Source organism: Amblyomma maculatum, chromosome 1, assembly GCF_055883805.1.
Source record: "Amblyomma maculatum isolate TAMU_Amacu chromosome 1, ASM5588380v1, whole genome shotgun sequence".
In the NCBI taxonomy this organism is placed as follows: domain Eukaryota; kingdom Metazoa; phylum Arthropoda; class Arachnida; order Ixodida; family Ixodidae; genus Amblyomma; species Amblyomma maculatum.
Window position 1 is genome coordinate 350,251,683 of NC_139344.1, and position 24,535 is coordinate 350,276,217.

General features: G+C 45.2%; 1 protein-coding gene across 1 annotated transcript in view; it reads left to right on the forward strand.

The window, feature by feature from the left end:
• The first annotated feature begins 1,874 nt into the window (after positions 1-1,874).
• The window catches only part of Tusp (WD40 superfamily protein Tusp), a 38,317-nt gene continuing 15,656 nt past the window's right edge, over positions 1,875-24,535 (forward strand). The window contains exons 1-5 of the mRNA XM_084590163.1: positions 1,875-2,164; positions 17,197-17,392; positions 17,982-18,092; positions 19,758-19,906; positions 23,179-23,403. Coding sequence (XP_084446289.1) covers positions 2,033-2,164; positions 17,197-17,392; positions 17,982-18,092; positions 19,758-19,906; positions 23,179-23,403 — 813 coding nt within the window. The 5' untranslated portion in view covers positions 1,875-2,032. The remainder of the gene's footprint in view (positions 2,165-17,196; positions 17,393-17,981; positions 18,093-19,757; positions 19,907-23,178; positions 23,404-24,535) is intronic.

Sequence of the window (24,535 nt, forward strand, 5' to 3'; positions counted from 1 at the left end):
CGAATAGCACACTTTTTATCTCATGTAAAGTGCGAAGCAACAAATTAAACTGCGCACCCTAAGCTCTATCGCCGACGGTGTAAAAGGTGCGCCCGGCTTGTGGCAACAGAGTAATGAGCGACGCAACAACGCGCTTTGGTTTCTTTAAAACTGTGATTATAGACCTGCTTAACTTAACCACAGCCACTTAACTCAGCTGCTTTACGCTGCTGTGTTATCACAGCTACTTAACGCTATTATCTGAGCTTTTAGCATACAGATTATGCGCTGCAATTTGTTGGTGTAAAAATTACATCCTGTGCACCGGCCCCTATTCAGCACATTGTTTGCGCGGGACGAAAATCACCTGTCCGATCCCGCATTGCAGTCGATGCACTAATGTGCCTGGACTTGCTTATTTGTACAATCGCAGCATATATACGAGCAATTTCTAGAAAACTGGTTACTGGGGGAAAGATTTAGTACGAGGTTTAACCGCTCACCAACTTGTATATTATAAACTACGTAAGGCACGTTAGTGCAGTTTATGTAGGTGGGTTTTGAAGCAAAGTGGGCATCATGCATCTGATAGAGTTTGATGATTAGATGAACAATTAGCAATAATTACCAAAACAACTTCGTATTTGTTTATCTTAAAAGCCAATTTTATTGAGCAAAATCAAAAGCCGTCAACACCAAAGATGGATCCCGTTTCAAAATTTTCTTATTCGCTCATGTGCTCTGAAACATCGAAGGTAAAAAATGTGCATTTGAAAGCTCGTTGAGTTGCCTTTCCTGGCATTGCACATTCAGAAAAGGGTGTCTATTCCATGTCATACGCATCAAATGCAGACAAAGCGCGTGTGATTAATGATAAAAATGACATCATGGTTTTGGCGACATCGCCGCTCCTAATGACGTAATAACGTATAACGCTATGGTGGAAGGCAAACTTAACGAGCGTTGCAGTGCGTATTTTTGATATTCAGTATTTCGAAACGCTCAGACAATTAAGAAAATTTTAAACAGGGCTAACCTTTGATGGTGGGCGCTTTCAATTCAGCAGTATACTATTACACATCTAAATAAAAATAAAATAGATTAATTAATTTCATTTACCTAACTTTCCACTCATTCAAGCTCTATCGCGTACGTAGTACATGATGTCTGCCTAACTCTGAAGCCTACTTGCATAGACCTCACCTATGCAATTCTCGTAGTTTTTAACAACTTTTGTAAACAGAAAAAAAAAAAGAAAAGGATTGTATGTGAGACACTCTAGCTGCGCGCTCTGACTGTTCGCACTTCGCTTGAGTAGGTTACAGCCGGCCCACGCAAATTTAAACGCACCGTAAACCATGCCGTCCATGATCTCGATTTTTTTATTTCAAAAAAAGAGTTTGCAGCTGGGCTAGTGAAAAAAATATTTGCATAAATATTAATCACAGTTCATAATAATTTAAAAATGGCACAGGGCTTCTATTCTTAACTAGAACACGGTTGCCGTCTTCATGCGAATGCCTCTGACTCGACCGCGCATATGAGGCAAATGGCAGGCCATGCGAGGTATCACCTTCAGATCTCTCTGTACTTGCATTCCTTTACGTCGATATGCGGCCGCATAGGAGGTAATGTCAGTTTGAACATAGCGAGCATGTTTAAGCTTAGACTGCGCGTTTCTCTACGTAACAATTGATAATCAAACATATGAAGGTTAAGTTTCCGAAAACAGCATGGTAAGAGTAAACAACTCGACCAATTTCTAGCTGGCCCTTATTTGTGCTAGGTCTCCCTACTTCTATTATAATTCTACCTAAGCACGTCCTTGCATACATTCGCGATGGTACCCTCCAGTGAACAGAATTGACAAGCGCCGCTTCTCTCTTCGCAGGTGACGCTGGTTAAGTGGAATGAGCCGTACCAGAAGCTGGCGTCGTGTGACAGCAGCGGAGTGATCTTTGTGTGGATCAAGTACGAGGGACGCTGGTCCATCGAGCTCATCAATGACCGCAACACCCAGGTGACCGACTTCGCGTGGAGCCACGACGGCCGCATGGCGCTCATCTGCTACCGAGACGGCTTCGTGCTCGTCGGCTCGGTGGCCGGCCAACGCTACTGGTCTTCCACGTTGCACCTGGACCGGGCGGCCGTGCTGTGCGGCATCTGGACGCCCGACGACCACCAGGTACGCTGGACCGTTTAAGTTACTCGCATATGACGCCGTCGTGTACCTCCTTTCATGGAACACATTCCTGTGTGCAGAACCCCTGCGAAGGCGACGTGCTTATAAAAAAAATATAGCTTTGTCAAGTTCAGTCTGTTACCGTGGCGGACCTAAGAGTAGCGAGGGGTGGAGTCTGACGTCAGGCTGCAGGCACTCGGACATCGGAATTGTGCGTCTCAACAGTGACAGGCTGGGGATCGGGGACAGTGATTTATTTATATAATGACAAGAGAAAAACGCACTAATACTTAGCTTTTTAGGTCCTCCATCAAGGGGATTTTTCTGTTTATACATCTGTAGTTTTTCTTTTTATAGATCTGTAGTTTGAAGTTTTTAATGATGTACAAAGACTTCGAATTGGTTATATGCACAGTCTGCGTGATCCTTCCAACATAGACGTCCAGGACACACTCTCTGCGCCGATTCGGTAAGGTGCTGACCCTGCAGTTGTGAAGCTGACCTTGCAGTAGGTCTGACAGCACGAACTGCCCACACCGCACTGTCTCCGCGCCGGAGCGCTTCATGGGAAAGAAGAGCGGATGAGGCACTTGAGCACAGGGAAAGGCGAGACGCCTTTTGTTAGGCGCGTACTCTGAGGTGCATCAGCGCCGAGTTTACGAGTACAGCCGCGCCTGCTCGTCGGCGAATTAGGTAAATCACACTCGTGACTCCGCGAACAAGCGAGGGGCGTTGACGCCACTGCCACCGACAAGACACACCATTGCCAGCGCGTCCGGGTGATCTACGCTCTGACCACTATGTGGTTGCTTGGATTTTTTTTTCAGGCTAGAGGATGGTCATCTTTAACACCACTGGTTCAGTGCTCGAAAAGTTTTGAATACCTAGCACTGATAAAACAGTAACGCTGGCTAGCCAGCTCTGAGAAATCACTCTAAAAGAGTGTGTCAAGGACTCTAGGGCGCACTACTGACAAGCAGGATTTCGAGTAAGTGTTTTCCAGAGAAGCCTCGGTTATAAGGTCGGAGAGTAAATTCCCTAATGGCCGCTATACCGCTGGCGAAAGGCATATAGGCGCTGAAAAGTCTGTCCTTGATGCGTCATAAAAGCCAAGAGTTAGGAAAGAGCCAAGAACTGGCTTCTCCTGCGCCCACATCACTCCCGTTGTTTTTGGTGCCTTTTCAGTTAGCGTGGTTGTAAGCATCATCCTGCCTTTTAAGAACTTCAGGTTCTTGACGGGGGAGGGAAATAAGGAACGTGAAGAATTGGGGGGACAGTCCAAAACTGTCTCCCAGTAGAATTTAGGGACCACCGCAACGGGGCTGTGGAGGAGGAGGGTAAGAAGAGATAAGTGATAATTAGAGGAGAAGGCGACCGCCCTGCTATTTGTCCTTAAATATTTTAAAATTTAGCTGCGGTTTATCTCTTTTTTTGCCATTCTAAGCTTCTTTCTTCCTAAATTACAAAGTCAGTTATTTCGATTTATTTGATGGCTGGGCCAAAGTATCATTTCTGTTTTTACGCCACGAGTACTCTTGTTTTCCCCTGCCTGCTTCTACTGCTGATGTTTTGATTTCACTTTCGCTATTGCAGAAACCTGCCGCTTCTGAAGGGTCTATCATGCCCTTCGTATTCAGGTACACAGTTTACCAGAACGCGGTTATCATTTTGTGCAGTGCTGCTGTGGCATAGGCGGCTACTTTATATGGTTAAGTAATGCATAAATGATATGGAAGACACTGCACCTGTAGACTTCGTGAAGGGAACCCGAAATTTAGCGCGCGAAAGTCTGGCTCGTACCCACAAATTTGACCAGAAAACTTTAACCCTCTTTTTGATGAGGCAAGGGGATTTCCTCTCTGTTACTGCTGAGCAATTCGTATTCCTAACTACACATTACAGTTCTATGTAATCAGCATTTTGTGAAGATTTACTTGGCTTCGACAGCACTGCGTTTCAGCATAGCGAAAAAATCGCACCGTTTTAGGGCAATCTGTTCATACCGCGTCGCATAACAACCGCGCATGCGTTTAACGAACCACATGAAGTGAACAAAACACGAGAGTGAAATTGGGAGAAAATATTCTCCCAGAAAAAAGAAAACGAAACGGGGGGTTTGAAAGGAGAAGGGATAAAAAAATAATAAAAAACTGTTCGATATACACGACACAGCGTCAGTCCTACGCCTTGCGATCGTAGCACGCCTCCACATTGCACCCGTGTGCACATGCGAAAAACCATAAGCGAACGTCTCCATTCTTGCTGCCCGCATAAATATCGTCGTTTTTGCGAGTCGGCAATAAAGCGTGTTTATCGGATGGTCGCGACTATAAAAAAAAAAGAAAAAAGAAAGGGACGAGATAAGAGCAACGCGTTTCCAGAATTTCTGCTCTCCTTTCTTCCAGAGCTGCCAGAGAGAGTCCGCTTCAGCTTCCCACTACAGATATGCAGAGAGGGCTGTCAGTTCTGCGCTTCGCGCACGGTTCCTCGTATTTCAAGAGCCCCGTGTTGCGGCAACTTATTTCGCATACTTGCTTTCAATGCCCGCACGTTTTCTTTCCCTGAAAGCCCAAAAGGGCCACTCACAGAAAACTTGTGAGAAGCGAGTAAAAGTGAGGATGCGCTCAGAAAAACTGAAGTGCTTCAGCATGTGCGTTCGCTGAAGTTTAGCCTTTCTTTTTCTTCCGTAGGGTTGTTGTGTTTTCCCCATACACGTGTCGTAGATTTGCTTGCCTCAAAGTCGTCGACATCGGGATTGTTTGATGAATCTCAAAAATAATTGCTAGCTTTTTTTACTCAAATTTTAGCGCGCACTTGAATTAGCCTAAATCAGTTGAAGAAATTCAGGCAACGTTTTGAAAAACTGGAGAAGAATGAAATAGGATAACACCGCATTTATCGGCATTTATCGAGCAAAAACCCGCCTCTATCAATGATTTCCACTGAGGACTGTATCAGTGTTTGTCCTGTTTGCATATTATAGACTGTGTCATGTTATCCAATGCAATTGAGCTGAAAAGGTTATTAAAGCATGCTATTGTAAATATTAAAGGAATATTATTGAAATGTATGCTTAGTTATTCGTCTGGAGAGGTAACCCCACCTCAAAATTGAGGCGCTATGGAATGGTAGCAACACTAGTAAAAACATTCCGCTTTGAATAAGCTAAAATATTAAACCGTTTTGTTTTATCTCTTACGAGATCAGCAAAGTTGTTTCTTTAAACCAAAGCTGTAAGCTCGAGAGCTCGTTTCGTAAAGAAGTTCCGCGGCACTTTTATAGTTTAGTGCTTCGTTCCTTTCCGAGGCCGCAAAGTCTGCTTTCAGGATCAAAACGAGGCGTCGTAAATTTCAGAGATACCGATTGCGGAAGTGCCCGACCGCGACTAAGCGCCTGGAAAAAGCCGTAAATTTGAAACGGACCATAGAAAGCGTGCCAGAGCAAAACAACCATTTGCTACTAGCTCGTGTAGCTTTATAGTCCAGAAAATGTACCGCTCCTTTTGGTTTTTCTTGCTTTTTTTCTCAACGGCGAACTCTGTCCACGTACAATAGGAAATAATAAAGCAAAAATAAATTGCGGCTTAGTGGTCTTTCAATGCGTGAACGTCCCATCAGACCCCACGGAAAAGCGCCAAGCGTAGTTGTCACTGAATTCTCGACTGCCGCTAAAGGGGAATACAATGGGAGCGCTGATCCCGTCAGAGGAAATCCCCAGGGATGGGAAATCTCGAGACGCGTTGGTTGGCTCCGAAGGGGCTTGCCAGAGATTGCCTTTTGATGCGTTCACTTTTTATTTGGCACTCGAGGTATTCAGCAGTTCTTTTCAGGCTTGGCCCATTCTTCTTGAGAAACGCTCGCGGACGAAAGGCAAGACGGGAGAAGAGGCTCGTTCTTGCGGTCGAAGGCTGGAGCAGTGAGGAAAGAGAGGTGCAGTTTGTCGAAGCAAACCTTCAGATATTTCTGAAGGTGCATTGTATCTCTTCGCAAAAATGTGCTGTGGTATCGAACTGTTTGGAGAGTAATGTTAAAAGACATATACAGCATTTCAAATATTGTTTTCGCAAACGCATAACTCAACAATAACAAGATTATGAAACATTTTCACACGGCTCCGCCACGGTGGTGCAATGGTTAGGCGCTCGACTTCTGTTCCAGAGGATGCGGAATCGAATCCAGGCTGCAGAGGTCGCTTTTCGATTGAGGTGAAAAGCAATGAGCTCATGTGCTGTGCGATGTCAGTGCACATTAAGGAACTCTAGGTAGTCGACATTTCCGGAGCCCTCCCCTACGGCGTCTCTTATAGCCTAAGTCGCTTTGGATGTTAAACGCCATAAACCAAACCAAATCTTCACACGTTTGTGGGATTCTAAGCGCACGCAGTCTACTAATATGTTTATTCCTTGTAAACGCTGCCAAAAAGAGTCAACCAAACTATGCATTCGGTGCTTTACACGCGAGGATACCTGTCTTGTGAAAGGTTTTCATAGCGGTGTATGAGCAGAAGCCACTTAAGCGAAAGAAAATTGGAATGCACTGTCAACACAACCATATGTCACCTGCAAATGAATGCATGAAAAACTGCGTTTCTAACTTGTGTTAAGTATAGCATACTAAATATGCTCATCAATAACTGAGACCAATAGCTTCGATAGCTAGATGATGGTTTGCATGTTCAGCATACCATCATGCCCCGCAGCTGAGAATAATATGTGTGATTGACAGTCGATCAACACACTGCGCCGCTGTCTACTGCGACATTCTTTTGCTTTATATGTGGGTCCAGTCGTGGCTACCTTTGTCTTATTGAAGAACAGTCAATCCTAAGCCTATAATAAGTTTCACAAGCCGTTTTCAACACTATGCCAAAGGTAAGGGCCATCTAGGCCAATCGGGATTGTGCTCCTGCCTTTGAGTGCCGCCATCGGCAACTACATTTTAGAAACAATCATGTAACGTTGCCACCCTGATCAGCTCGAACTGCCCTTACCTTTCATAGTGCTGCAAACAGCATGCGATGCGGAATATTAGCGGCGTCAGCAACATCAGTCAGTCACTGCTATCTTTTTGCCGCGAAAACGTTTCTTTGGGCCCACGCGCTGCCTCCCGCGACCTCCCGATAACTTAATTGCTCTCTTCGCTCCCCCTCCAATTCCGTCCCTATGCGGCGGCAATCAGAGCGCCGGATTGGTGGCGGCGGATCACGATATGTGTACCGCCCGAGCCGAAACGCATAACCGCCGTCGTTCGCCATTGCGAGCAGCCTGCCTAAAAGTTGTCTGTAATTGTGATTGCATGTCTTGCTCGAATTCTTTGCCTCGGTCTATCGAAAAGCTGAAACAGCTGATGAGCTGCGCTCATACTTTGCGTTAGGAAGTAACGTAATCGTCGGCAATTTGTTTTTCCTCGCAATACCGTCAACGCCAGTGTCAGACTTTCTGGAAGACCGCTCAAACCACGAACTATATACATCGTGTATATTAATAGCTGCTCTGGCAATTAGACAGAATCCGAAGCCCGTCCCAACGTGGGGTCAATGATTAGTGTCAGGGAGTGCAGAATAGGGCTAAGATATAAAGTACAGCTGTTGGCAGATCCAGAATGAATCCTGTCCCCTCAAAAAATATAAAAGTGTTTTCTTGTGCATTATGCTGTGCGGATGCTTAGAATTGTTTGTTATGAGAATTGTGTCGCTGCAGATGGGGTAAAGTTGTGTGACGTTTTTTTACGAGCAACATTAAGCGAAGTAATCAAAGCGAAAGAACACACTGCCTGACGGGCTGTTCGTAAACTGGCGCTGAAACTGTCGGATTGCGGACACGCACTCGTTATGCTTAATCGTGTGGTCCGTCTCACCAGCTCCTTACTCTGTTGAAGTGGTCATTGCAGATGATGATGAGGCACTTGATTCAGCTCGTCTTTGGCTGCGTTCGGCACCGCCATTGCGACGTTTGGCGAGACGGGCTTCACGTTCTTTTGAAGTTTCGGCGGCAAGTTTCGCTCGACCGGCCTCTCTTCGTCTCTGTGCGGCAACCACTCGGCGAGCTATGTCCACTGGATGATCGGATTCGACCTTTCGTCTTTGGCACTTCTGAGTCAGACAGTTCACGAGGCGTCTCACCTAGATCATTCATGATGACTGCTGGCGTTAAATTGTGGAGAGCTGTTGCAATGCGTTGGTCCGGCTGAGCGGTAGCGGAAGCTATCATACAGCGCGAGCTCACGGCTCCTGCCATGGCTGTTTCGTCATGGCTGTCACGTGGCTAGGCAGAGGCAAGCGCTCGGTTTCGGCTGCGGCAGCTGCTGAGTGACGTCATAGTGGTACCGTGGTTTCTCCTCGGTTCAAGGTCGACATTATGCGCACGGCAAAAAAGCTACGGAGGCACTTTTTTTAAAGCAGTTGACTATACGTAAAATATACACTGTCATTCGAACCCACGATGTTTGTGTCGCGAGCCGGACACGGTACCGGTTAGGCTACATATGTTTTCTTTCTTTCTAAGGCGAAAGGCTTTCTAGATCAAGCCCAAGATCACCAAATAGAGCCTTCGCCCTCTCTTAATTAATAATTAATGAAAGGCTTTCTAGAGTTATTGTGACTTTGTGTTCGTTCGCTGGATGTGTTCGCTGGTTGAGCCTATTGGCAGGGAGTTTCCACCGCATGAATCTAGCTATCTCTCCGGTTTCCAGCCGAACACGCTAACCATTACTCCATGCCGGACTCGTGAGAAACCGATAGTAATTCTCCTTGTCTGGCGTGAGGACGATTGTAGCCATGACAACGATGACACAGTTATTCATAATGATGATGATGATAGTAGCAATGATAATGGCGCTGGTGGTAGCAGCGATTACAGTGATGGTGCATTAGTTGATAAAGATGGTACTAGCACTAGTGATGATGATAATAGCAGAGCGAAAATGATGCAGTTACTGGAAACAGTGTATTTCGCCATTTATGCTCTTAAGCAGATTTAAGCTTAGTCTGTAATGTTTTAACGTGGTACTTATTAGACTGAAAATGTGCTTTATATAAATGAACTATTTAGAGAGATTTTATGAAAGTCCACAAAAGACACCTAAAAACATGTCGAACAGAGTACTAGACGAGAGTTAAAGGGGAACACTAGGCCGCTTTGGCACGCCGAGTTTGCTGAGCTACGAGGGTATATGGAGTGGTAGTGTTTGTGTGTGGATGAGAGAGAGAGAGAGAGAGAGAGAGAGAGAGAGAGAGAGAGAGAGAGAGAGAGAGAGAAATTGAGGTGGCGAAGGTTGGCCAAATTGAAGTTTAGTATTTTGATAATCTGGACTAAGAACGGTGATCTTGTGTGACGACTAACTGTTGAAGGGAACCTTTAAAACTATTCCATCATGTCTTAAAGCAGGGCTTAAACGTCACCTTATTTTTTTTCCTTTCTGTCCTATGTCCCGAAGCTTTCTTTGACATCATTCAATTGTGAGGAAACTGCGGAATATTTCAAGACAGTGCTATGAGCATGTCGAAGACAATTTTGCAATCTTGATGCGTAGCGAAATATTGGCTGCAAAGCTAATCCTGTGCTTTTCACAGAATAGTTAAGGAGCAGGAGGAAGATAAGCAAAGGCAAAAGCGGGGACGTTAAGAATACGCTTTGCTACCGTACAGTGGGGAGCAGGAATGGGGAGTCATAACGAGGAATGAAGAAAGGCAATAAGGGTATAAAGCTTACACTGAACACATAGCTTATCATGTAGCTCCGATACTCTCATGAAACGGAGAAGTGCCTGAGAGGCCTTCATCGCTGATGATCGCCCCTGTCAGTGAGAATACTCAGCTCCGTCAGCGGTCTTGGCTCAAGACACTCCAGCGGGCGGCATGGCGGCTGTATTTCGTTTATGTATGCGGGGAGTTCAAAAAAAATATGTGCTAAGGTTTTATTGCCGCCCGCTGATGTCACTTGCAGGGTTACCATCCATGTAGATAACAAAAAGAAATGGTTCATGAATGACGCATCAAAGTGCTTTACGCTGAGGTAAGCCAGGTAGAAGAAGCCAGAGCTCTAGATCAGGGTGCAGCGATTGTATACATTAATTCATAACTGGCTGGGAGTTTCCTGGCTGGGTAAACGGCTGGGTAACTGGGTGGGTAACCCGGATTTCCCGCGCAGGTGTTCGAAGCAGTATAGCCACTGTGCTAAAGCTCATCCGAGTGGCGGGAGATTTGTGCGATCTTGTCTCGTGGTGACTGCCTGCAAAACCACGTTGCCTGAAAATATTTGGTATACAGTATCATTTAGCGATGACAGAGTGAACCATATCGCGGGCGGATATCCTGACGGGCTGTTCATTGCATTCACGGCAAGGTGAGCTTGCAAGCCCTGGAGGGCTGCTTTGGGGAATCACTGAAAACAGACCCCTGATGAGGGTGTTCTTGTTGGATGTACTAGCGCCGACACAAAGAGCAATGAATACTGCACCGGAGTCTGCTGGGGTGTCTTATATCTGATTACGGTCGCTCTGTGAAGAACTAAATATATTCACAGTACCCCTTGTGTATAGAAGTGCGGCTCGTATTTGCGGTTCTGAAGAGATAAAATTTTTTTTTTTTTTTGCGAACTACGTCGTGATGTTCACTGTGTAACATTTTATGGAATGCACGATTGTCGCGCTATCTTCTGAATGGCATTGCAAGAATATCACAAGACATGAGCCATAAGCTACTACCGCTGATTATTCTAGAAGTGGCGTTTTTAGTCGGTGTCAAGTGCTTCAAGCGCGCCGTCGCTCTGGACAGCCGTTTCAGGAACTTCCGACTTATTCTTGAAAATTGTGGAAGAGGTAATTATCAACCGATTCGAGAGGTCGTTGCTGCTTACTCCATACTGAACTTCTGAAGTCTCAGTCATGGTACCCATGTGCACAAGCACGTTATTGATTAGGCGAGTTAAACAAAGCTAGCTTTTTCGTTTGTGCTTGCGATCAGTGATCTTTTTCTAGCTAATCACGCTCACTGAGGTGCGCACATTGTTTGGTTCTGGCGTATTGATAGCTGTATATTCGAAATTAAGCTTGTGTTCTTTTTTTTTTTTCTTTTTTTACGAAAGTCATTTTGCATGCAGTGTATGTGAGATGTCTGCCCAGCAACTTTCAGCGTGGAACTTTACCGTTGTATAATGCCGAGCTGTTATGCGCGCTTAGATGTCGCTGTACGTTCGTCTCGTGGCACTAACTACCTGCGGAAGACGTTTTCGTGCGTTTGTTTTCTGGTAAGGGTTTTAGAACTCAACCACGGCAGCTTCACATCACTTAAGCTGCCGTTGATAGCTGTGCGGTATCAAGTCGCTTGAAAGCTCGGCGAATCGTGCCAGCTAGGTCGATGTAATAAGTAAGGCGTAGTAATGCAGCATCAACCAGTTGTAATCGATCGCGAGCCCCGGAGGTGTGCGTAATATTTTCCCCTAAGATGAATGACCACGAATTTGATACTAGCCAGCTCATGACAGTGAAAGCTCTGCGTATCATAATATTAAAAATCGAGAATTTTGAACTCGAAACTCCCAGATCGCTCTTTCGAATACAGCAACCATGCCAAATCTTGCTCCAAGTTTGAAGACATGTCTCATGCAAGCACAGTGGAAGTACCGTTTCTACTTGCGTGTTTACGCGAATTGCCCACGCATACACAAAAAAAAGGATCGTCCTTACCACGACATCAAGCGAAAGGAACGGCCGTAGCTTAGGACATTAAACGATCTTCCCGTACACCGCATGACTTCGTGGGGAGAACGTTGTGCCTATTCAAGAGTGACCTGCCTCAGTTTTGTCGGTGACACGTTGATCGTTTTTGTTACGTAGGTATGGAAAGTTGTACACGAGGTTGATGCAGGTTTCATGGTGAATATGACGGTATTGAGGCGGTTGCGAATTGGGATGGGAGAACAGCATAATGGACATCAGTTGTTTCTACAAACAATACAGCACATAGTCAGGCTAACTCGCGTCGAATCTAAACGACGATCTTTCTTTTCGGTAAGAAATACTCAAAAGGCTGGTGGCTAGGAAGCTCAATAGCCTTACGCAGGTTTGACTTACAAATCATAAGCTAAAGTACTCTCAAGTGTCTGAAATGCGGGATTTCTTTTTCTGTTGGTAATTCATCTGAAAACTTGCGATTCTCTCTCTTGTTATTGGGATACTAAAGCTGGCGTAACCATCGTATATGTTACAGCAGATCTGTTTGGACTGGAGGTAGTGGCTTGAGTGTCTGTAGGGAGTTACATGCTGCTGGCGAGTGCTTTCCAGACAGCACCACACAAGTGGCCTGCTATTCACTTTCTTGATCATGGCAAAAGGGAACCGATCGTCCGCCGAAGGATCCTCGCTTGGAACAGAGTACAGTCCGTAAAGATGGCTGCTTGCCTCTCACAACTGGTACATCAGTTTTCTCAGTTTGGTCGCTGGCGACCCATTGGCTTCTTCCGCTCCTTATCGCTGTCCTTCACTCATATCGCTATTGAGAGGGGAGAGCGTCGCCTCTCTGATTGTGCGAGAAAGAAGAAAAAAAAATGGATGATGGTGAAGTTTCGCCTTTAAGGACGGAACTTAAATAATAGAGGCAAAAATAAAAAGATAAGCGATTAAGCGAGTAGCAAAGTTCATGTACAATTTGATGACAACCTTTACGATCCATCGTTCCATTCAGTCCAGTGGCACGTTGGACAGCAGACTTTTTCGAGAGACGGTAAATGAACTGGGCTCGCAGGCCACAGAAAAGAGCCATCAGGGCCGTCACGTCATAGCCTTATCGTCGAAGCTTAAGCGTCCCTTACATTTTGGAAAATATATAGCAGATAGCTGCCAATGTCCCGAAAGAGGTTCTGCGGATATATTGATTTTCATTGCGCAATTTTGGATATAAAAAAAAATAGTAATAAACGACTTCCCGTTGAAAAATTGCGCTTGTTCATAATTTCTTGGTGTGACGACGCAGGATCTGGCCCAGCAGCATCTGTTCCACAGATTAAAAAAAAAAAAGAAACGAGAAATTTCTCTGCATCATCCGGATTATCACGTGTCGGATCAAGTTTACAGCCCAAGGCTCAAAACCGAGAAGAAAGAAGAAAATAAGTGCAGAGAGGCACGCAATTTCGAAAATGACAGCCAGGGCACCGAGTGACGGGCAAGTTCAAAAACAGAGCAAACAGGCGGGCAGGTGGGTCTACGATGAACGCCGTACAGCGGGCTTTGATACGGCGCACGTGTAAGCCTTGACGTCCAACGGAGGCTGCATCGTCTCGTCTCCCACGCTCTCTGCGTTCCCTGATAGATGAAGCCGCGCTCCAGACGTCTCGCGCTCCGGCTTCATCCGTTATCTTCGGAGCGGGTGCGTCCTACGGATTCCCTCGCGGCTCCTTTTTCACGCGCCTACGAAAAGTCGAGCGCCGCTGGAAAGAGCTACGCGTAAGTCTGGTAGTAACGTGCAGCATCATGATGGGTGCTAGCGGCTGGGTGCTACCGACAATAACAATACTGTACAGAGTGCCCCAGCAAACTTTACGGAGCACGGAAATCGCAAACAAATGTTGAAGTGCTGGGCAATTCAAGTAATAGACGGTAAAGAAAAAAATCTATAGTGGTCGGTGCGATCAGCACTGCGTCCTCGAAGCGAGGCCGCACTGCTAAGCTGGCAGAAAATTCTTCTTTTTTTTTTTTTTTTGTAGTGCTACAGTTCACGTCCTGTAAACCTCCGTGGCTACCTGTACACAGACAAAGAACTCCATATGTTTAGCGACCTAAGGAGAGAAGACCTCCAGGCGGCTAAGAAAGCTTTTGTAAGGAATGAAGACAGTACGTCGTCTCACAGTCTCACAGAGTGTATGCTCCGACAATGAGAGAAGCAGATCCGGTAATAAGAGCTCAGAGTGAATTTACAAGGTGTGATCGGCGTCAGAATCACCTGGAGAAAGGCAGAGGAAAAGGAGGCTCACCACTGGTAGAGAATGAACGTACTGGGATGAACACCGAGTGCCTCACACCAAAATCTCACGCCTTCCTGGTTCCATTTGGTCGAACGTTATTTTGTCTTCATTCCTCGTTTGTGAAGTTGAGCGCTGAGCTGAAGACTTCACGTCTCACGAAATGCGTCGTAGTACTTCGTTATTGATTTGTTGTTTTTTGCATGTGTGTAGGCTCGTTCGCGTTGATGTGAGGATCCGTCGGCGGCAACATTAGACCGCCCCAAAGATATGCCCGTCAACATTTGCCAGCCCTTGCGAATGCATGTGATCCTTGCACAGCGGAATAAACAATTTTTTCTCCGCTTTTATTTCTTATTGAGCATGTCGCTTTTATTTTCTTGCTTATTTATACATTACTCCATTGTTCGCGAGAAATGTTAAACAAGACTTATGGAAGGATTCCTTGAAGGATGAATTTTTCAGCGTAGGTCTTGGAGTTCGCCTGCTTAACACTCTGGCGATGCCTTTTATTTCCTCCGGCTGCAGATCTCGTGTCTAAGAAACATGCGAGAACTTGGGCAGCCCCCAAACATCTTACAGCATAGCACGCCGTCTGTAGATAGCGTTACACGCAACAATGAAGATGAACACAGGGTAGTACATCACAGCGCCATCGAGCGGCTCGTCTTCGCCTTTGTTCTTGCGTGTTTGGCCCTTTCCAAAGGAGATAATTTTCTTTCTCAGTGCTGGAAATATGTTTTTAAATTTCAATAGAAGCAACTGCTGACTGCCCTCTAACTCACGCGTGAATCTCCCTTCACTCGGGCAACTTTCCTGAGAAGCGTGCTGCGCCGCACTGCACGCAAGTCCACGGGACGGTGCATAAAGCGAAGAGCAGTGCTCTGTCTTCACGCGCACTCGGGCACTGCCTCGCGCCGGTACCCACAGCAGCAGCGGCAACAGCGTGGCTACAGCGTTCTCGGCGTGTGCGCGCGATAGAGATGGATCGATGCGGACGCCGGAGTAATGTTGCGACGCCGTTCATCATACACCAGGTTCTGACGGTGTTCGCTTTGCCCACTGCTGTTTCTCCTTTTTGCCGCGTAACGCGGCCCCGAGCGGCCGGCGAACGAAAACAAACCCGCGCGCGCTCTACGCTTCGGCTCGTCCGGCGCAAACAACGTCGGGCTCCGCGTTGCCTTTTAGATCCGTGCTACCACTCCGCTCGCAAAGGTTCACACTCATGCGGTGGCGTTCAAGCTAGAACTTTCGGTCGGAAGAGTAGGTGGTGTGTAACACGTATGTTAAGAACATAAGTAGCACTATAGTCTTCTATTGACACCGGTTGTTTTGTAGATTGTTTTTTGAACCGATAACAGTACCAATGTTTTTTCGTACTGCAAATGTCGGTGACCATATGGTATGTCATAAAGGAAAACTGCCAACCTTTGTTGCTGATGAAAGAAAGCGTTTCCCAGCTCGACTATAATAAATTTGCGAATTTCTAGGAACAAGCTCTTTCGATCATGTGTCACGTATGATCACGTGTTCTTGGTGGGCATGAAAATGCGCGCGGGGGACGGGCTGGCAACGCTGTCATTATTAATGTCATTTCACCACCCCTGAAAAGGTCGCAAAAAAGTATAGGAGGCTGTTTAGTCAGGAAAAGGTCACAAGACAAAAGGAATATAAAACACGTGTTCGATTGTAGCCACCTTTTTTCAGGGTCGGCTACAGCTTCTCTCCTGGCTTAATCGAGTAGCAGGGCAAGAACGAAATTGCGGTACAAAAACAGCGCGAACACAATCTCCTTGCATTCGCGACTTGCCGAACACGCATGCCATATAATATATTACAGATTTTAAAAGTACGGAGGAAAAAAATTTAAATAGGAGCAAAATGTAATAAATCGCACCCATCGTGTCGATTGCCTGTAGTAACGACACATGGCAAAACAAAGCGCCCAAAACGAGAAGCGCGCCAGGTTCAGATCACCCTTATTTCATAGGTTTGCGAACTATCTGATAATCGAGAGACGTACAGAAATGTTGGAGATATAATGCAAGTCAAGCAAGAGAATTTAAATACTCTTTGAAGAGATTGCATGCCTTAAAAATAAAATAAAAATAAAAATCAAGTAAAGCATGAGTCGCAAATCACTCTGAGAAACCTGTGCAGCCGCTGCTCAATAATTTCCAGTCTTTCAATGTTTCTTGCAACCCCTACATTTCGTTAAATACAACACTACATGAAACTATTTGCATTGTGCAGAAAAAATAAATCCTAACGTCAATTTCAGTACTTGTTAATGGGAAATTTGTGTGAAGCTATTTAATCATTTTCACGATATATTGAGTAAAAAAAACTTTAAATATGCTTGTATGTATGCATGTGCAGTTACAAAGTCCTTTTTTGGTTCTCTTACAAGTAAAAGAGAATTTCTCAGAAGAAGAGAAAGAAGAGCCATGGAGTGAGCGGTGCAGATCTCAAGACTCTTCTTTGGAGAAATTCTGTTTGGCTCGGGACTCTCTCATGACTCGTGACTTTCTTTCGCTCGGTTACTTCGACAACGGCACCAATGGTGACTCATGGTCTAAACGCCAACTGGGAGCATAAGAACGGCGCTCTGCAATAAGCTGAGGTTCAACACAGTTTGTTTTTTATTTAACAGGGCTACGGATATGAAGCTTTGGTGTAAAAGCTATGGTGACCGTTTCCACAACTTGTGATTCATCATTTTCCTGCTGTAAAACTACAATCTGTCTCACAAAACTAAGGTTCCTTCCGGCAAGGAAAAGTGCTTTACGGGACAGTATGCAGAAGTTTGTCCTTCCTGTAACTTTCCTCAGTCATGTTTCGTAGCATACTTTTGTTTCAGGAGATATTTCATCAACTGGCCCCTGAACCTACACAGTGTCAAATGAAACAGTAAACTGTTGATTGCAAACAAGGAGTAAAATGAGAGTATATGTGAGCGGAGTGTATGTGAGCGGAGTGTCTCACATTAGCGGAATTGATTGTAACTTCGATGGAGCGAGGACTTCACCAGGAGGTTGTTGATACCACCGCTCACACCTCTGCTGGCGCTTTTACTCCGCAGGTGCTGTTCGGCACATCGAACGGACAGATCCTGGTAAACGACATGCACGGCGAGTTGGTGGCTCAGGTGACGCTGAACGAGGACGCCGCCATCGTGTCCATGGCCTGGTCCTGCGAGAAGTTCAAGATGGAAGAAGCAGACGACGACCGAACAGCCGCGGCCTCCACGGGAGACGCCTCCGTCCCGCCCACACAGGGTAGCGCCGTACAAGTTTATCTCGACAAAAGAAATTGAAATCGATACATGAGAAATCAAAGACTGCCAAACGTAATTATTCTGTTTTAGTTTTAGCAAGTATGTATGGATATATTACAAAGTGGATGCACACATCCGGATATTGGATTGGACTGGATTGGTAGAACGTTTATTTGGGGCCTGCAGTAGAACGCGCGCTCGCGCGCGTGCGGTGGTAAAATTTGCGGTCATCATCATCATCAGCAGCAGCCTGATTATACCCACTGTAGGGCGAAGGCCTCTCCCATATTTCTCCACTTAACCCGGTTCTGTACTAGCTGCATCCACTTGACCCCTGCGAACTTCTTAATCTCATCCGCCCACCTAACTTTCTGCCGCCCCCTTGCGGTGGTTAAGCTAAAATGCTGGTGATTTCAGAGTCTTTATTGTAGAAAAGGTTTCCATCTGTCGTTAGGCTCCTTGAAGGGCAGTCTATTGCTTCACTTTTACGCTTCATGATAATGCAGTACTTATACACATATAGCACGTGCGACGTAAGGAAAAACACCGTCGAGTTGAATTGCCCTTTGCCTCTTTCGCACAACTTGCAGCTCCCGAATCCAAGCTATCCGTCCTGGCCGTTTGCTTCAGCAACGGAGCCATTCATGTCATGAAGAACTACGACGACATTTCGCCAACCATCATCAACACCGGTCTCAAAGGTATGACGCCTCCTCACTTGAACGTGATTCTGATAGCGAGGAGCCACAGCTAGCTGATATGAAATGGGACTAGCAATAAATAATGTGAATAATGCACATAAAACCGCTAATGCTTTTATTGCTGGGGTATGTCACTTTAGGAAGCTTATTTTTTGTATTACCATTGTCTCGGAAATTTTCTGGGCGGTACCTTTAAACGTTTGCTATCAATAACATTGTAATGTTTGTTTTCGCTTTTTGCCCAGGTTGTTTAGCTCATAATTTTATAAAGAAAGTATATACTGCATGCATGCTACATTATCCATCGAAGATTTGGGCTTGTGGACAGAAAGAAGCTACAGAAAACATATGGATACTGCAGTCCGTATTTCTTATTCATGTCTCTTGCGTTGTGTTTATGTCACTGATCTAAAAAAAAGCCCTTCAGTCCTGCAGCTGCACTGGTTATCTTCCACTGATTGGCTTCTATTTAAACTTTTATGGGCGGTGAAGCGACAGATGTGCGTAAAACGATGCTTTTGCAGCTAGTCTCAATTTAGCCAAATCTCGTTCTTTTAATTTCCCTGTTGGCATTTTTATTTTCTCCAGCTGCATTTTTTGTTGCATTTCGGTTGAGCTGTATTCTTGATTGCTTTTCACTGCAGATTAAGCTTGCTCTGGAAATTACAATTTTGTACTTGAACCTGCATAGTCTGTATTAGGATAGAATACCGCCGTTTTACCAGCTGGTACCATGGGTACGATTATTTAGTTGGGTAACTGTCTAAATTCTGTAAAAAAATAGACGTAGTCAAATGGAATGCACATGCTAAGCGTAGAGGCTTTTGTCTACGAAGCCGGTGCCTAAGTGGTCACAGAGCAGGACGTCGTAACAGCTTTTAAGCGGATATTTTTTGAACTTCTCTTGAGGGGAAGGAGCTCGCATTACTATGGGTGGCTAAGCCGGAAACAATGAAAAATTAGACCGCATCGCACTCTGATCAGTGCAGTATCATGCCTTGTTCCTTTCAATGACCTGTACACTTATGCTCTATTTGTCCGCACTGCTGAAGAATGATCATGCTTTTCTTTCAGTTTTAAACTTGCAGCTGAGAAATGTGTTTCATGGATTGCCTGTAAAGCGCTGTTTTCTGCACATACACTAATAGTGCGGGAAAGCCAAATTGGGCATGGTACTATTTGGAAACACTACACACATGGCAGTTTGGCTCTGTAGAGTTTGAATGTAACGTGCACAACAAATTATTGCTGCTTTTCCTCACCGGAACATTGCGCAGTGCTGCACTGTATTTGAGGATAAAGTGCATAAACGGGATAGGCTCGGTCCCGCACTGTTCAAGAAGGGAGTGCCGCAGAAGTTTTATTATATCTTTGTCCGGTCATGGTAAAGAATCAATTTCTTCCTAACACGCCGTGTTTACGTTAACGGTTGTACGGACGAGCATCATCAGAGACATAAGGTAATTTTTTTTATGAGCCGAAAACATAAAGCGTTCGCTACTAGCCGAGGCTTCTCAAATACTCCCTAATCCCAATCCCTGAAGAAATGAAGTTTACTCAGGGCTGCTATCTATCGTCTACACGAATACCATCTCTCGGTTTTAGATATACAAACGCAGCGAGAAATGTGGGTTTATTTATATTGTCCTCTGTGCTGTCTGACAGACATCAAAGTGGAATGGTCCAACAGCGGTGAGGTGCTCGCTGTGGCTGGAGTCGCATCGGAATCGACCGATGGAGACTGCCGCAATCGCATCCATTTCTACACGGACGCGGGACTACTTCGCTTTGTGGCCGCCATACCTTACACACAGGTAACGGAAGAGTGAACCCTGGACTGCCAAAAAGCAGTCACTTGAAGTCTGCTTTTATACAATGTCTCTTTTCTCATTCGATCAATTCGTCGTGTTTTAACGCGAAAGCGTTACTTCGTTATGTTCACAGATTTATGTCCGCAGACTGTCCGCAGACCGCGTCCGCAAAATCGTGTCCGCAGCGGTTGTGGATAATTGAGAAGTGGTAGAGGTTGAATCGTGGTGTTAATTGATAGAAGCTGGCATATAATTGCTACAGAAAGAATAATTAAGCCAATAAGTTAATTAGGTAATTAATTACAGGCAAAAAATGTAAAAGTTGTCCGCAGCAGTTGTAATTGTGAAGAGGTAGAGGTAAACGAGTGTTGTCAATCGATAGAGGGTGACCTAGTGTAGTGTCTGAAATAATACTTAGGCCCATAAGGTAATTAGGTAATTAATTAGAGGTAAAATGCAAAATCGTGTCCGCAGCAGTTGTGAGTAATTGTCAAGAGGTAGAGGTTAACGAGTGTCGTCAATCGATAGAGGGTGACCTAATGTAGTTTCTGAAATAATAATTAGGCCAATAAGGTAATTAGGTAATTAATTAGAGGCAACAAAATGCAAACTCGTGTCCGCAGCAGTTGTGGGTAATTGAGAAGTCGTGGAGGTTAATGAGTGGTGTCAATCGATAGAGGGTGATGGAATGTTGTGCGCGAAAAAATAATTAGGGAAAATGGTTAAGGCCCCGCCGGGGTGGTGCAGTGGTAAGACGCCCGACTACTGTGCCGGAGTTCCCGGGTTCGAACCCGACCACGGCGGCTGCGTTTCGATGGAGGCGAAACGAAGTGGCGTCCGTGTGCTGTGCGATGTCAGCGCACGTTAAAGATCCCCAGGTGGTCGAAATTACTCCGTAGCCCTCCACTACGGCTCCTCTTTCTCTCTTTCCACTTTCATTCCCACCTTCCTCCCTTCCCTTACGGCGCGGTTCGGGTGTCCACAGAGCAAGTGTGACAGTTACTGCGCCTTTCCCTTCCTGTGAACCAATTTAACTTTAAATGGTTAAGTAGGTAATTAATTAGAAGAAAGAAATGTAAATGTAAAGGCGAAAATGGTCTTATTAGCGAATGGCTTGGCGCCACATTTGAATGTATTAAATACTAAAATAGTTAATTAAATCAGTCAAGTAGGGTGACGTCAAAGATGTGACGTCACGCAACTGCAAGCAGAGCCGAAAAGCGGCATTGGAAGGATTGGCGCAATTTAAAAGTACTGAAGACCAAAGAAAGGGGAAAAAAGTAAAATAATGTGACGTCACGCAACCGGAAGTAGAGCCGAAAAAGGGCATAAGAAGGGACTGGCGCGCAATTTGAATGTACCGAAGACTAAAACTGGTAAACAAGTGAGTTAATGTGACGTCAAGGATGTTACGTCACGTTACCGGAACTAGAGCCGAAAAAAGTCATAGGCAGGGATTGGCGTGCAATTTGATAGTTCCAAAGACTAAACTAAATAAACAAGAAGTGAATTAATGTGACGTAGAGGATGTGTCGTCACGCAACCGGAAGTAGAGCCGAAAAAGGGCATAGGAAGAAATTGGCGCGTAATTTGAAAGTACTGAAGAATAAAATTGGTAAACGAGAAGTGAATTAATGTGACGTCAAGAATGTGATGTCACGCACTCGAAAGTAGAGCCGAAAAAGAGCATAGGAAGGAATTGGCGCGCAATTTGAAAGTACCAAAGACTAAAATGGGTAAACAAGAAGTGAATTAAGCAATTAAAAGCAACCAGAAGCAACCAACAGCAGCATCCGTGCTTTCGCATTACTGCAGTGCAGATTCTGCCGTGCTCTTTATTTTTTTTGTGCTTTCTTTTTTCATCGTTTAAGTTTTAGGTTTTAAGGTTATTTAACGTCTCGGAGTGACTCAAGATATGAGATGCGCCTTTTTCTTTTTTTGCTCACTCGGCTTATTGATATTTGATGTGCTGTTTCTAGAATCCCGTGCAATAAAGTATAGTTAAAGATAGCTCTACACTGACCATATTGTAGCGTAGCTTCATAACACGTGCTTTTTTTCAGTCATATTTTTTCTTTCATCTGCACAAGTGCACGCAGACATCACTTCCAGCTTCGCCTCATTGAGGCGCTTACCTATTTAAATTGATATGGTTTACGCTAGCAACGACTCCTTATTCCTAAAGTCAAACGAACACAACTATTGTGGCCGGTTGTTTGCAAGAGATAACTTATAATTCTCCTCGAAAATATTGTATAATTTTATCAGCTGCGAGACAGAAGAAACAGTATTTATATTTCCGTGGCGTCGTTGTAGCTCGAGCAAGATAGACCATTATTGTCAAAAGCACGATAGTGATAGACTCTGAGACCTCAGTGAATGTCGATATTCATACAATGGTGAAAAGACTAAAATATATCTGGCTCTTTCTGGTGCGGTAACAATACGCTGATCTCGTCACATGTGTAACTCAATGAACACCAAGTGACTTTCACGAAACTAAGGGACATTAGCTAAGTGAAATAATTTTTTTTTTCTTGTTTTCCTTCATCTTCTTAATGTGCAATCCGCCACAAACATTCCCTCGGCTGCATTGCTGGCACGCTGAGGTGGGCTGTCTAGGGGTTGTTTTTTGCTGCCGTGAGAACCGTCTCACTTATGAGTTTTGGATCCTAAATTTAATGTTGAACGTAGTCTATATAAATAAAAGGGAACGCAGACAGGGGCAAATAGGAACTAGGTTTGTGTTCAGGGGGTTTAACGTCCAGAGGCAACTCGGACTAAGGAACGGACGGCTTTGAAGTAATTCAGACCACTTCGAGATTTTTAACCTGCATTGATATCGCATCACACACGCGCTGCTTTTTCGTTTCATCGAGCCCTCGTGAAACGTAAAAATGTACATTTGTTGCGAATGAAGCTTGAGCTGGGCTTTTTCACTTTTCCTCCTAGTAGACGCAACACTCCAGAGCATCTGGTAATATTCCTGGCCGTCTTCCATTGTCGTAAATACGCCTTGAAGTTGTTAAAAGCGGCCACGAGCAGCTTGATATGAGCCAATATGTTCGGATCGGTTAACAGGCGTGGTGGGCAGCCTCTCCGATTTTGACAAATCATGATGATGATGATGATCATCATCGTCATCGTTTATTGATCCCTTAAAGGTCCCATCAGGGACATTACATTAACGTTTAAGACATACATAGTGACCTTAGCGGTATAAGATAATTGGGAGAGAGCTGCTGCTCCAACGAGGAGTACCGTTTCGTGTGCAGAGTCCCGTGACGGCACTCACGTGGGGCCACAACGACAAGCGGCTGTTCGTGGCCACGGGCAGCGTGATTCACATCGGCTGGGTGACGCGGCGCATGGCCTCGCTGCAGCTACTCTCTCGCCTCACGCTGCACCGGGCGCTGAGGGACGAGGCCGCCGTGCACACGTTGCCCCTGCCGCGCAGGCTACGCGCCCTGGTGGCCAACCTCTTCGGACAGACTGTCAAGGTTAGAGGCCGCCACTGCACGATGGGGTAGAGGTAGCTTTACTGTGCAAAGCCATCCGACATAATAGTAACGGATTGTGGCCGAGTTGGTGCTTTATATAAAGGAACGGCGGCTCAACAACAACAGCAGGGGGGAGAGACAACTTATGTGTGCACGTATTGCCACATGTCCGTATATGTTTTGTCTCTTTCTAATGCTGTCATTATGACGGCGCTGTCTCTTAATATTATCCGGCATCATACCACCCGAGTTTAATCAATTTATTCTGCATTTCAGTCGACCGCATAGTGTTTCCTTTGCCTGTGTCCTTCCTTCAATGTTTTTGTCTATATATTCATGAATAGTTCTTGTTTCTTACTTTGTGAGGCAGCTGATTCAGACCGGGATCAATGTAACTAGTCACCGTTCCTGTTTGTTTTTCGCCAGTAGAGGTCTGGTGTTTAAGCAAGCTTTTTTAGTGTTTGCTAAAGGCCTGTTAATGTTATTCAGACGTGTCTACAAGTCAGTTGTCGGTGAACAGTAAAAGTTCGACGCTTGTGAAGATTGTGTGAAATGTGAAGATTGCCAGCTTCATTCGGAATAAATATCACTCAGCCTATCAGGTGAAGGCACCGTTTTTAAAGCGAACACTTTACTAGGTTCGTTGAGCGAATGTAATCTGCGAAGTTTATTTTTGCATCACGTGCGGCACGAGGATCCGGCGGCCGCTCGCTTCTTCTTCTTCTGCTGCTTCTTCGCTTCTTCTAACAACTTCGATAGCTACAACTTCTCTTTTTTCTTCATCACCTACCTGTCAACCTTTATTCTCACCGGGGCGTATCCCCGCAAATATACAATATTTTCTGACACAATGCCACACGGTCTTCCAGTCCCATGTCTACCCTTTCCCTCCATCGTCACCGCTGCCCATCTATGCTCTCCTCCTGGGACCTTCCCTTCAAAATTCCATCGGTACATTCGCGTCGTCTGTAGCCGGCTGCGTTTTCTTGACGTTCGAAGGCAGCCATGGAGGAGATAAGCCACAACAAACCGTGTCTGACTCTGTTTAATCGAGCTTCTGCTCTAAAAAAAGGTTCAGGCCTATATGATTCTAATCTGGCTTAACAGCACAGAACAACCAAGCATGACGAAG